This window comes from Scyliorhinus torazame, chromosome 1 (assembly GCF_047496885.1).
Source record: "Scyliorhinus torazame isolate Kashiwa2021f chromosome 1, sScyTor2.1, whole genome shotgun sequence".
Taxonomy (NCBI): domain Eukaryota; kingdom Metazoa; phylum Chordata; class Chondrichthyes; order Carcharhiniformes; family Scyliorhinidae; genus Scyliorhinus; species Scyliorhinus torazame.
In genome coordinates this window covers 85207389-85220886 of record NC_092707.1, presented here as the reverse complement: position 1 = coordinate 85220886, position 13498 = coordinate 85207389, and the positions used below count along the sequence as shown (strand labels likewise).

Genomic DNA, 13498 nt, shown 5'->3' with positions numbered 1-13498 from the left:
CCCCCCCTCTGGTCAGCTACGTTCGGGTAGGGGAGACATGGCATTGGTCGCCGTCCTACCCGGGGACTCCATCCAACTCTTACCCGTCGCGGCCCATACGCACCTCATTTTGGAAATTTTAGTTCAAAAAGTTTTGTTTTGTTTCAGGTAACCCTTAGGTTGCCAACCCTCTGCTATTTACATCCTGAAACATTTGGATGGTAAACAGTACAGTCTGCGAGACGGCTCACACTGGTCCATTATTTGTAAGTGTGTCTTGTCCTAAAATTCAGTTTTTGAAAAGAAAATGAGGGAGTCACACATAGTGACCAATTATAAAGGGAGTAATTGGCACTAAAGGACAGACAGACTATCGTACGAGATGTTAAACCAAGATAGTTACAGATACTATGCTTGTTTCCACAGAACTCCAGAAGCTCCAGGACCGGAGAAGAGAGGAGAAGAGACGTGAAAGATGACGCACCATGAGGACATCCTCCGGATTGTGCATCGTGATAATGGACATTTAGTTGCGCGTGAACGCGAACCCCATGACCTTAAGCCCCCCAGCCGTTAATGATTCACTTCCCTACAGTACCCAGAGCCCAGTCACCAGTGACACCACACCATCTTGGTGTGCCAGGTTTATAACCTGGTACTCACTGTCCTACGTAATAGAATCCTTACTGGTATTGGCGATACTCTGCTGCATCGTGCAGACTTTGCGTCTGAGAAAATGGAGAAGGAGAGCCTACCGCGCTTGCACCCCGGTATATAGGATCAGATCCCCTATTTTCGGATACGACCAGACCCCCGACCCCGCGATCTATAATAAAGAGCATTCATTTGCGTTTTTGTTGTAAATAAAGAAATGTTCATGAGCAATTGTACGATCCTGAGCTTGACTGCCAAGCCATGAAAAATGTGTATAAACTGCTATGATTTTGTTTGTATGGTAGAGGAAGTTAGAGTGATGAAATGTTTGAGTGAGTGTAATGTATTAAGAATAGTTAGAGGTTCCCATTTTTAAAAATTTTGTAATGCATGTCCCTGTTTGACATAGCGCCCCTTAGAATTGTCAAAGTTTTTTTGGCATAGTTATGGTCAGTGTAGAGGCCATGAAAGAAGTGCTCACCAGGTCAGGGAATGGAAAGCAACGTAGTTATGTGATCCTTCACGCTTCGCGTTAGGATCACAAGGAGGGAGTGTAGCCACCTAAATTGGCCAACTCCCGATTTAAAATGGCAAACGGCAAAGGCTGATGGGATAGTCAGCCAACAAGACAGAAACCGGCAGGTGTAGGTTTGCTGTGTATTAAAACTCTGCAAAAGGCCAGGCAACATTTTTTACCAGAGACCATCACCATAACAATGTAGCAGCAATCTGCATACTGATGAGAAATCCCCGGGAACAATAAGCAACATTTGTGACACACAAAGTAAAACCAGACTCCCCGGCGCCAGCAGGAGCCAACACAAAGGAGGTGAACGAGCACTTCAAGACCGCCCATCGATCAGGGAACCGCTCCAGTATTGGAGAAATCGAACCAAGCGATTGGGACAAAGTCCAATCACTTGGGGCCAGGTACAGGGTCCGCCCCGAAAGGCGGGAAGCCCCTGGGGACTATAAGAGTTAAGCCCCAAGTTCAAATCGCTCTCTTCATCTCTTCGTCCCGCCCGGGTCACCCAGCAACGCGAACCAACCTTGACCGTGACCGGTGCAGTGACTCCCGACAGAAGTAAGTCTTAATTCAACGCTCACTATGAGATAGGCGCTCCTAGCTACCAATCCGTGCCAACTTCGAATCCTGCAGACTCAGAACCCGAATGAAAGGCCATTTGTTCCCCTGACCTGGTGGGCCAGTCCGAAGTTAAGTATAGGCCTGTTAGTTGTAGAAGTAGCTTAGACATAGAATTTGTGCATGAGTAGCGATTACTGTGTATAATAAATGTGCTTTGATTTGAATCTTACTAATTGGTGTATTGAGTTATTGATCATTACTCGGACTTGAACCTTGTGGCGGTATCATAAAGTTACCTGGCGACTCGAGAGCAAAGGTAATAAAACAGAGCAATTGAACCAACCGGAAAGTTAGCAACAATCCCAGCCCCGGATCACTGTCCATGTGGAGTTTGCACATTCTCCCCGTGTCTTGGTGGGTCTCACCCCCACAACCCAACGACGTCCAGTGTAAGTGGATCGGCCCTGCTAAATTGCCCCTTAATTGGGGGGAAAAAAGAATTGGGTACCCTAAATTTAAAAAAAAAAGAGATGTGACCGATTTGAACTGACCAGGCGCATGTATGTTCCTCATTTCCATTTGGACTGAGGCTTGGCACCTGTGTCCTTGTTCATGCCCATCTCCGCCAAAGGCTTGATGTCGACTGACAAACGGGAGACACACCATGCTGTGATTCGGATGCCTAGTGAAACCTTTGCACTAGTTGACTGGCTTTCGGCTGAGCGAAAGTTTGCAACTCTTCCATTTTAGGTGGAAATCTGTCGCAATGGGCGACTGGCATTCTAAGCCCTGCTGCCAGCTATCTCGGGCACATTTGTCCCTCTATTCGTGACTCGCACATGTGCAGTACCCCAGCCATTGCGTTGTAACCAAACTGCTGAACAGACACCGCTGGCCACCCTGCTATTCAGAATTACAGCTTCATTGCTGGTTTTGATGGTATCGGGGCTCACAAAAATCACCCAAAACCTCCAAGAGTCCTGGGAGGGCAGCTAGGGGCTTGGAAGAGAGAGAAAGAGAGATTTTCATTTCCACTGATGCTTGTGGAACTTAATGATGGGACACTGTCCGTGTGGAGTTTGCACATTCTCCTCGCGTTTGTGTGGGTTTCATTCGCCCCCACAACCCAAAGATGGGCAGTGTCGGTAGATTGGGCCCTGCTAAATTGCCCCTTAATTGAAAAAAACGAATTGGCACTCTAAATGTATTTATTTTTTAATTGGGGAGTGATGGGGGCTGTAAAATGATATCACCCAAAGACAAAATTGTATGGTAGCATTACAGCTATGAGAGGCTTCTGCGCTATCCCTGTGAACTAGATCTATAGGCTGCAAAGTAAGATAATGCCCTTTTGGAAAGACTCGCTGCTACCCCTGCGCTGCAACCTTCTAAATAATAAATTATCTTTCTTGAAATTTTTAATGAATAAACTTTTTAGCACCTTTTGTGGTTTTTTAAAAATGTGCTTGTGTCATTCCTGAGACACACTGCAAGACAAAGGATAGTCTTATATCGGGTAGAGGCACTGAAACCACATGTTAACCGATATAAATACATCAGAGGATCTAAAGGGCCATGGCCACTCTGAGAAGAGCAGGGACTGTGACGTTTTTGCAACACTGTGAAGCACTTAAAGATGAATTACGCCATCATGATGCAAGCTGCCAGAAAAAGAAAATCAGGCTTCGGAAACACTTTGAAATAATGTTAATGAGAAGCTCTTGAACAGAAAGCTAAACAGCTTAAAATAGGTGAAACACGCTTGTAGTAATAATAGGGTTACGATCGCTAATGCAATTCATTCTGATCAGGGAAAAAAATCTAAAAAGGGATGCGATTAAAACATAAGACAGCTGATGTATGACGTGGTCATGAGGTATTTGAATGTTTAATGGCAGGCAGGCATATTGCAATGGCAAGAAATCCATTTATTATAACAAAATATCTTGCTGTCTATCAATGACATGTTAAGAGTGTGATGTTCTACATCAGTTTCCAATTTTTATTTTCATTGACTTCAAATTGAGAAGGGATGTGTGCCACATCTGGCACAGTGGCAGCAGCAGGCCTCACAGCTCCAGGTTCCTGGGTTAAACTCCGGCCTTAGGCGACTGTCTGTGTGGAGTTTGCACTTTCTCCCCGTGTCTGCATGGGTTTCCTCTGAGTTCTCCGGTTTCCTCCCACAGTCCAAAGATGTGCAGGTTAAGTGGGGTTACGGGGAAAGGGCAGGGGAGTGGGCCTGAGTAAGGTGCTCTTTCAGAGGATCGGTGCAGACTCGAACGGCCTAATGGCCTCTTTCTGCACTGCAGGGCTTCTATGGTTCCATTACCCATTTTACACACTCACACAAACTCGAGATCTGGCTGCAACAATTGCACGGTTCTCCTTTGGCTCGCTGACATTTGACTCTCGAGTGGAGTTCCTGAGCGTGTCCCAGTCTTTACTGGGGGTCTGCCTCAGAGAGAACATTATTCCTGCACTCGGCCACCTCACTACCCGGGAAGTGCACCATAGTGGGAGCACCATCTCTGCAAAGACTGCAGAGGATCCAGAGGACTTGTCGCCACCATCACGGGCAGCATGATAGCACAGTTGCTTCACAGCTCCAGGGTCCCAGGTTCGATTCCCGGCTTGGGTCTGTGTCTGTGCGGAGTCTCCATGTTCTCCCCGTGAATGCGTGGGTTTCCTCCAGGTGCTCTGGTTTCCTCCCACAGTCCAAAAATGTGCAGGGTAGGTGGATTGACCGTGATAAATTGCTCTTAGAGTCCAGAAAAGTTAGGTGGGGCTACTGGGTTACGGGGACAGTGTGGGCTTGAGTAGGATGCTCTTTCTAAGGGCCGGTGCAGACTCGATGGGCCAAATGGCCTCCTTCTGCACTGTAAGTTTGATGATCACCACATAGAGCAACTAGGGATTGCCAATAATATAGCTTTGCAGATTCACTCATATCCTCAGAACAGTGAACAATCGCAGATGCCAAATCACACAGCTCAATAACAGTACATATAATTATAAGGTTTGCACAAAAAGTTGAAAAAAATATTTTGTGAGAGGGTAAGGGTGGTAAGCATGAGGGTATGTTCCTGAGAGTGAAAAGACTTGTACCAAAAATAACAGTCGGTGCTGTTAGGGATTGATGTTTTAGCATGTGTGATACTTTATCTGTTATTTGATTGTTGATGTTATCCTGTTTGATTTCAACAGGATGCAGACTTCATTAAAATCACTCATTACAGAGCTATTGAGCATTTGTCCACTCATAGCAACCACCGTCATTTCTGGTGTAAAATATTTGCTGTTATTGTTTATTTATTGGACGGTGCTATACGGGATGTATTGACTTCTATGCTGCAAAATGAGCCTGTTTCCTTGTGTTTTATTTTTAGTGGGTGGCCATGTTGATTTTGATGACTTTTTGGAATTGATGGGGCCAAAGCTACTGGCAGAAACAGCCGACATGATTGGAGTGAAAGAGCTTCGAGACGCTTTCAAGGAGGTGACCATTTCAGCGATTGTGAAGTAGCCGTAATTGGGATTCACATAAGGTGCTCGCCGATCTCCTTCCATAACTTTATTACCATTGCTCCGTGGTTTTCCGCCAAACTTACGGTAGGAGATCGGAAACGCCCGCAGGGAACCTCCAGGTGCCAGTTTGGTTTTATATTAACTCTGGGTAATTCTAAATTCATCCTGTGAGGAAGCACAGACTTCAATTTGAATTTGAGACACAGCTGGAAACTAGGCTGGACAAGCTGACATATCGAAGGGTCTATTTTCAGTGGGTCAAATGGCATTTTCTCATCTCTCTTCTCGTCTTGTTTTCTGAAAGAGGATGCTTTATAAACAGCAGACGGGGCCAAAGAGTCAGCCACTTTGCTTCTGGCAGTTGAGGGAGTAGATAACCTCTGCATGTGGAACTGAGGCACACGGGCGAAGACAGTGCCAGATTCAATCCTGCTGAGTTTGCGCTAAGTTAGTTGGGTCTTATCAGTGATGGGGATATGAACTACTGCAGGGAGAGATGTTGGCGTTCTGGTAATGGGCGCAATTTAACAAAATGGGAAATAAGTCACACAGTGAGCATTAAATAAGGGGCCTCAGCAGGAACTGCGCAGCCAAGGCTGCACATAGCCCCATTTTCTACACCGAGGAACTCCGCTCGCCGGAACTGAGACCCCCAACCCCATCCCAAGTGCACTATGGGAGGGTCCCCAGTCCCCCCTCCCGCAAACCCCTTCAACACCCACGTAGGGCACCCGTGGCCGCGGCGAGCTGCTTTTCGGGCAGAGCATGGTGTAGCGCAACAATTACTCACTCAAGCCGAGAAGCGATGAAGTCAATCGAGGCTTTATTAAGCAAGTCTTGTTCCCCAGCAGCTCAGTTACAGAATGCGGCTGCTGGGAGAACTCGAGCTCTTATACTCCGCCTTCTGGGCGGAGTCAGCAGGCTGCAGATCCAACCAGGACCCATCAGCCAATAGCCTCTCGGCTTCACAGGTACCATACTACCCCTAATACATACCACCACACATGGCTGTTGGATCGAACTAGTAATCCAGAGGCCTAGGATAAAGCTCTGGGGACATGGGCTAAAATCACACTGTGACAACTGGTGGAACTTAAATTCAATTAATAAAATTGGAATTAAAAGCTTTTATCAGTAATGGTCGCCATGAAACCATCATCAATTGTAAAAAAAAAACTTTGGTTCACTAATAGCCTTTAGGGAGGGAACTCTGCCATCCTTATCTGATCTGGCCGACATATGTCTCCTGATCCACAGCAATGTGGTTGATGATTAACTGCCCTCTGGAATAGCTTTGCAAGCTACTTTCAGGGGCAGTTAGGGTTCGGCAGCAAATTCTGGCCTTGCCATCAGCACTTCCATCCCAAGAAATTTGTCCTGGTATCAGTGGTTAGGAGGAGAAAAAAATCAGCCAGAGTTCCCACTCCTGATCACACACGTGTGTATGGGCAGTGGGCGAGGGTCAGGGTCACACTCACATAAGCTGCCAGCACTCACTATCTGGGCAAAGTGCTGGAGGGTAGCCCATGTTGGTGATTATTTTGGAAACGGGTTGCTTCTGCCGACTCTAGAAATTTACATCTCCTGAAATTGAGAGTTCAACACCAATGGGGACATCCAAATCGTTGAGGTAACTGGACACAAATATTACAAATAAATGTTTGTGCTGCATCTTGAGAATTAAGGTCCACCACAGTAAACAAACCAGTGACTTGATTCACCCTGAAATCCTTTCAACTGAAGCAGCCAGCCCCTTTCTTCATGCCCATATCATATTACACACAGCAATTGGTGGGGGGAGAGGTGCAGTGGGGGTGAGCCAGGTTTGACACGATGGATTCTTGCTCTCTAACGTCATTCGCAATGTGAGGGTCCCTCAGATTCTGCCATTGGGATGTCTTCCCGTTGCACTTCAGTTATCTTCAATCTCTTCCGGAAGTGACATCTTCAAATCAAAATAGCTTCTCACAGAGTCCTGCTTTGTTCTGGGATGCTGAGTACAAGCCTAAGTGGCCTTTATTGCCCACACAAAGCTGAAATCAAACTCTTATCGTTGGTCAGCCTCATCTGCCTTCTGATTACTCATCAAGAAAATGCCTGGGGAGATGGTTGCTTTCTCTACCAATGCGGCTACTGAAGGCGGCATTGTCCAGGAAGGGGGTCGACTTTACATACGATCTGCAGCACAGCAGCATTCCCCTCCCTCATTGCTGCATCCCACCCTATAAACAAGCAAGCCCAACAAGGCAGTGCCTCTCTGCCCCAGCATGGGTAATATTGGAAAGTCAACACAATGGGGGTTAAACCTATGTAACATCCGAAGTGAGTCAGTCTCCAAATAGTCACTTTACTAAAATAAGCTATCCATTAATAATTAATACTGATAAAGAAGAAAGAACTAGTATTTATATATCGTACATTTGATTACCTCAGGATATCCCAAACCCTTTACAGTCAATCAAGTATTTTAAAGTGTCATGTTGTAAAGGAGAAAATGCAGCAATCAGTTTGGGCACAGTAAGATTAAGGCCAAATCATCGGTTTGACCTTGAGGAATAAAAGTCGACGAGGATAACTCCTGCACTGCTTGAAAATTGTTGCAGAATTTCTTTTATCCAATTAAGTAAGGGGTAATTTAGCATGGCTAATCCACCTATCCTGCACATCATTGGGTTGTGGGTGGTGAGACCCACGCAGACACGGGGAGAATGTGCAAACTTCACACGGACAGTAACCCGGGGCCGGGATCGAACCCGGGTCCTCGGCGCCATGAGGCAGCAGTGCTAACCACTGCACCACCATTACCCCACAAAATTGTTGCAGAATTTTACGGTCGCCCTCCAGCAGGTTTGTGGGGTGGAGTTTTGTGGGGGCGGGTAAAATATGCCCATGTGGCCTTCACTCTGCCTGCCCCCGACTTGTCTGCAAGTTTCCAGAGAGGTGGGGGCGTGACACAGGCAAAGCCCACACGCTCTCACACCAATTAAAGCCCTTCAGTGAAAAGTCATTGGCCAATATAGTGGCCGCCTCCTGCCTGTCCACAATTTTCTGGATGGCAGGAGGAGTTCAGGGATGCTGAGAGGAGGGTGAGGTGCCATTTTGCTTGGACCTCAGGCAGGAAAGGCGGAGGTCCACCCCCATTATTAACTCCCTTTTGATCGGGCAACCCCACCCCCGGTTGCTCCCTCCCCATCTGTCCTTGCTATCACAATCACCACTTTCCCCCTCACCCCACCATCTCCGAGCCTTCCCACCCATCCCCATTGTGAGACTGACACTCCACCTCCACACACGCGTACACACATTTATTCTCCATCCTGACTCCAGGACTTAGCATCAAGGTCTGCCTGTAGTTTCAGCATTGGCCACTGCTCTCGGTAGCAGTGTTAAGACTACAGACCTGCCGTCCAATCAGATTGGCCCCCTGCTCTGAGACATGACTTCCTCCTGAGTGAGGGTTGGAAATCCTTCCTCCTGCCAATTAACAAGCTTCGGAGCATTAGGTTGCTGCAGGGCAGCTGGCATAGGTGGGGATACACTCCCTGAAAACACTTCAGGAAACCCGTAAAATTCCACCCATTGATTATTTTATATCCACCTGAGAGAGCAGACAGTGCCTCAGTTTAAGGTCGGTCTCCTTTGAAAGCCAGCAGTGCAGCACTCCCTCTGCACCACACAGGAATACTAACCTGTGTTCAGCTCCCTGGAATGGGAACTGAACTTCCAGCCTTCTGTCTGGTGAGAGTGCGACCAATTTAAATCACAGCTGAAAGGGCAAATATGAAAAAAATGTGCATATAGGGAGCTTCAGAATTACTTGATGTGTTTGGAATAGCTGCAAAAGGCAAATCCTGTTCACACTGACACTGAAATATTATTTCTTAAAAACACACAGTTTGACACAAATGGAGATGGTGAGATCAGCACAACCGAACTTCGTGAAGCCATGAAGAAATTATTGGGCCAGCAGATTGGACACAGGGACATTGAAGAAATACTGAAAGATGTTGACCTGAATGGGGATGGGCGGGTTGACTTTGAAGGTAAGAGCCAGTTTTGTTGACTTGGCTTTACAGCTTTTCATTAGCTCACTTTTCAGAGCATGGAGTATGCCCAGTCCAAAGGCAAGTACATATAGTGCAGGGTGGAATAAAGGGATAAAATTGGGTTGAAAGCTTAAGTGTAACAGGCTCGGGAGGAACAGTGGACATCAGATCCATACAAGGTAAAATTGGATAGAGGCCTGTGATGGGCACAGGGATCACATGCACGATTAGCTGTACTGCTAATTTCTGAAACTATTATAACCCGCACGAGATCTATGGGGTTGGACCACTTAGTCTTCCCTTGAGTCTTGTTGAGTACGAGCTTCCTAGCTGAGGGGTGGGGACCCCATCAGCGGAACCATGGAGCCCGAGTCGGACCCGAACACAGAAGTCCCGTCTGGGACCTGGGTACAACGTGTAAATTGTTTCTTGTTCAATAAATAACCAGTTTCTTAAAGCCTCTCGTGTGGACTCCTCTGTGAGGAACAAGAGAAACAGTCAGCTTACAAATTACATAGGTCTGCATGTGTTCTCAAGGATTTGGACCACACAAGTAGAAGTCAAAGCTAAGGCATGATCAACGATCCCTATAAGATGCAGCAACTGTAAATAGGAGCAGGAGCCACCTAATGTTTCTATTAACACAGCAAAGGTAGATGGTGATCCCAGCGCCAGGGACTCGGGTTCATTTCTGGCCTTGGGTGTCTGTCTGTGTGGAGATTATACATTCTCCTTGTGTCTGCTTGGGTTTCCTCCGGGTGCTCCAGTTTTCTCCCACAGTCCAAAGATGGACAAGTTAGGCGGACTGGCCATGCTAAATTGTCCCTTAGTGTCCAAAGATGTGCAGGTTAGGTGGGGTTATGGGGGTAGGGCAGGGGACTGGGCCTGGGTTGGGTATTCTTTCAGAAGGTCGGTGCAGATTCGATGGCCTGAATGGTCTCCTTCTGCACTGTATGGATTCTATAGCTCTTTAAATAGTGGGGGCCATTCCTGCTGCTGTGTCAGGATGAGACAAGGCATTGGCTGGATTCGGGTGAAAATGGCTGTGTTGGCACCAAATCAGTGTTGCACACTGACCAACATCGCAGTCTGTCTATTCTGCATACTTTTGCCACATGCTCCCGATATCCACACTCACCTCTTCACCAAAATAGCGTCCAAAGGGAACCTGAGTCAGTGTGTCCGTGCCGAGATTGACATTTTCGACCTTGAAATGCACCCACAACTTGAGAAATATGGGCACTCTGCACCTAAAACTTGCAGTCAACATTGTCAAAGCCCACCACCACTCCTCATGTCGTGTCTGGGCCTGTTCTACACCACTTGTTAGAGATTGATTGCAATGACTGGCCAACAACTCCATTATTGTTGTACATGTGAATACCAGGATGGTAGAAGCCGATCAGAGAGGGAGCTCTGACCCTGGGCTATCAGAGAGAGAGCACTGACCCTGGGCTATCAGAGAGAGAGCTCTGGCCCTGGGCTATCAGAGAGGGAGCTCTGACCCTGGGCTATCAGAGACAGAGCTCTGACCCTGGGCTATCAGAGAGAGAGCACTGACCCTGGGCTATCACAGAGAGAGCACTGACCCTGGGCTATCAGAGAGAGAGCTCTGACCCTGGGCTATCAGAGAGAGAACACTGACCCTGGGCTATCAGAGACAGAGCTCTGACCCTGGGCTATCAGAGAGAGAGCACTGACCCTGGGCTATCAGAGAGAGAGCACTGACCCTGGGCTATCACAGAGAGAGCTCTGACCCTGGGCTATCAGAGAGAGAGCTCTGACCCTGGGCTATCAGAGAGAGACCTCTGACCCTGGGCTATCAGAGAGGGTGCTCTGGCCCTGGGCTATCAGAGACAGAGCTCTGACCCTGGGCTATCAGAGAGGGAGCTCTGACCCTGGGCTATCACAGAGAGAGCACTGACTCTGGGCTATCAGAGAGAGAGGTCTGACCCTGGGCTATCAGAGAGGGAGCTCTGACCCTGGGCTATCAGAGAGAGAGCACTGACCCTCGGCTATCACAGAGAGAGCACTGACTCTGGGCTATCAGAGAGAGAGCTCTGACCCTGGGCTATCAGAGAGAGAGCACTGACCCTGGGCTATCAGAGAGAGAGCTCTGACCCTGGGCTATCAGAGAGAGAGCACTGCCCCTGGGCTATCAGAGAGGGAGCTCTGACTCTGGGCTATCAGAGAGAGAGCTCTGCCCCTGGGCTATCAGAGAGAGAGCACTGACCCTGGGCTATCAGAGAGAGAGTCTGACCCTGGGCTATCAGAGAGAGAGTCTGACCCTGGGCTATCAGAGAGAGAGTCTGACCCTGGGCTATCAGAGAGAGAGCACTGCCCCTGGGCTATCAGAGAGAGAGTCTGACCCTGGGCTATCAGAGAGAGAGCACTGACCCTGGGCTATCAGAGAGAGAGCTCTGACCCTGGGCTATCAGAGAGAGCGTCTGACCCTGGGCTATCAGAGAGAGAGCACTGACCCTTGGCTATCAGAGAGAGAGCACTGACCCTGGGCATTCAGAGAGAGAGTCTGACCCTGGGCTATCAGAGAGAGAGTCTGATCCTGGGCTATCAGAGAGAGAGCACTGACCCTGGGCTATCAGAGAGAGAGCTCTGACCCTGGGCTATCAGAGAGGGAGCACTGACCCTGGGCTATCAGAGATGGAGCCCTGACTCTGGGCTATCAGAGAGGGAGCTCTGACCCTGGGCTATCAGAGAGGGAGCTCTGACCCTGGGCTATCAGAGAGAGCTCTGGCCCTGGGCTATCTGAGAGGGTGCTGTGACCCTGGGCTATCAGAGAGGGAGCTCTGGCCCTGGGCTATCAGAGAGAGCTCTGACCCTGGGCTATCAGAGAGAGCTCTGACCCTGGGCTATCAGAGAGAGCTTTGACCCTCGGCTATCTGAGAGGGAGCTCTGACCTGGGCTATCAGAGAGAGCTCTGACCCTGGGCTATAAGAGAGGGAGCTATGACCCTGGGCTATCAGAGAGAGCTCTGGCCCTGGGCTATCTGAGAGGGTGCTGTGACCCTGGGCTATCAGAGAGGAAACTCTGACCCTGGGCTATCAGAGAGAGCTCTGGCCCTGGGCTATCTGAGAGGGAGCTCTGACCCTGGGCTATCAGAGAGAGCACTGACCCTGGGCTATCAGAGAGAGCTCTGACCCTGGGCTATAAGAGAGGAAGCTATGACCCTGGGCTATCAGAGAGGAAATTCTGACCCTGGGCTATCAGAGAGGGAGCTCTGACCCTGGGCGATCAGAGAGGGAGCTCTGACCCTGGGCTATCAGAGAGAGAGCTCTGACCCTGGGCTATCAGAGAGAGAGCTCTGACCCTGGGCTATCAGAGAGGGAGCTCTGACCATGGGCTATCAGAGAGAGAGCTCTGACCCTGGGCGATCAGAGAGGGAGCTCTGACACTGGGCGATCAGAGAGGGAGCTCTGGCCATGGGCTATCAGAGAGGGAGCTCTGACCCTGGGCGATCAGAGAGGGAGCTCTGACACTGGGCTATTAGAGAGGGAGCTCTGACCCTGGGCTATCAGGGAGAGAGCTCTGCCCCTGGGCTATTGGAGAGGGAGGTCTGACCCCGGGCTATCAGAGAGAGAGCTCTGACCCTGGGCTATCAGAGAGAGAGCACTGACCCTGGGCTATCAGAGAGGGAGCTCTGACACTGGGCGATCAGAGAGGGAGCTCTGACCATGGGCTATCAGAGAGGGAGCTCTGACCCTGGGCGATCAGAGAGGGAGCTCTGACACTGGGCTATTAGAGAGGGAGCTCTGACCCTGGGCTATCAGGGAGAGAGCTCTGACCCTGGGCTATCACAGAGAGAGCACTGACTCTGGGCTATCAGAGAGAGAGCTCTGACCCTGGGCTATCAGAGAGAGAGCACTGACCCTGGGCTATCAGAGAGGGAGCTCTGACCCTGGGCTATCAGAGAGAGAGCACTGACCCTCGGCTATCACAGAGAAAGCACTGACTCTGGGCTATCAGAGAGAGAGCTCTGACCCTGGGCTATCAGAGAGAGAGCACTGACCCTGGGCTATCAGAGAGAGAGCTCTGACCCTGGGCCATCAGAGAGAGAGCACTGCCCCTGGGCTATCAGAGAGGGAGCTCTGACACTGGGCGATCAGAGAGGGAGCTCTGACCATGGGCTATCAGAGAGGGAGCTCTGACCCTGGGCGATCAGAGAGGGAGCTCTGACACTGGGCTATTA

The 13498-nt window shown here is 49.2% G+C and overlaps 1 protein-coding gene across 5 annotated transcripts in view; it reads left to right on the top strand.

The window, feature by feature from the left end:
* Positions 1–13498, top strand: part of LOC140409182 (calcium-binding protein 1-like) — a 208928-nt gene that overhangs the window by 176856 nt on the left and 18574 nt on the right. For 3 of the 5 annotated variants that reach the window (XM_072497421.1, XM_072497438.1, XM_072497456.1), the window contains 2 exons: positions 5107–5216; positions 9141–9288. In XM_072497421.1, the coding sequence (XP_072353522.1) occupies positions 5107–5216; positions 9141–9288 (258 nt within the window). Of the gene's footprint in view, positions 1–405; positions 1910–5106; positions 5266–9140; positions 9289–13498 lie in introns of those variants that run through there. The other 2 variants (XM_072497429.1, XM_072497447.1) reach the window with 2 other exon arrangements.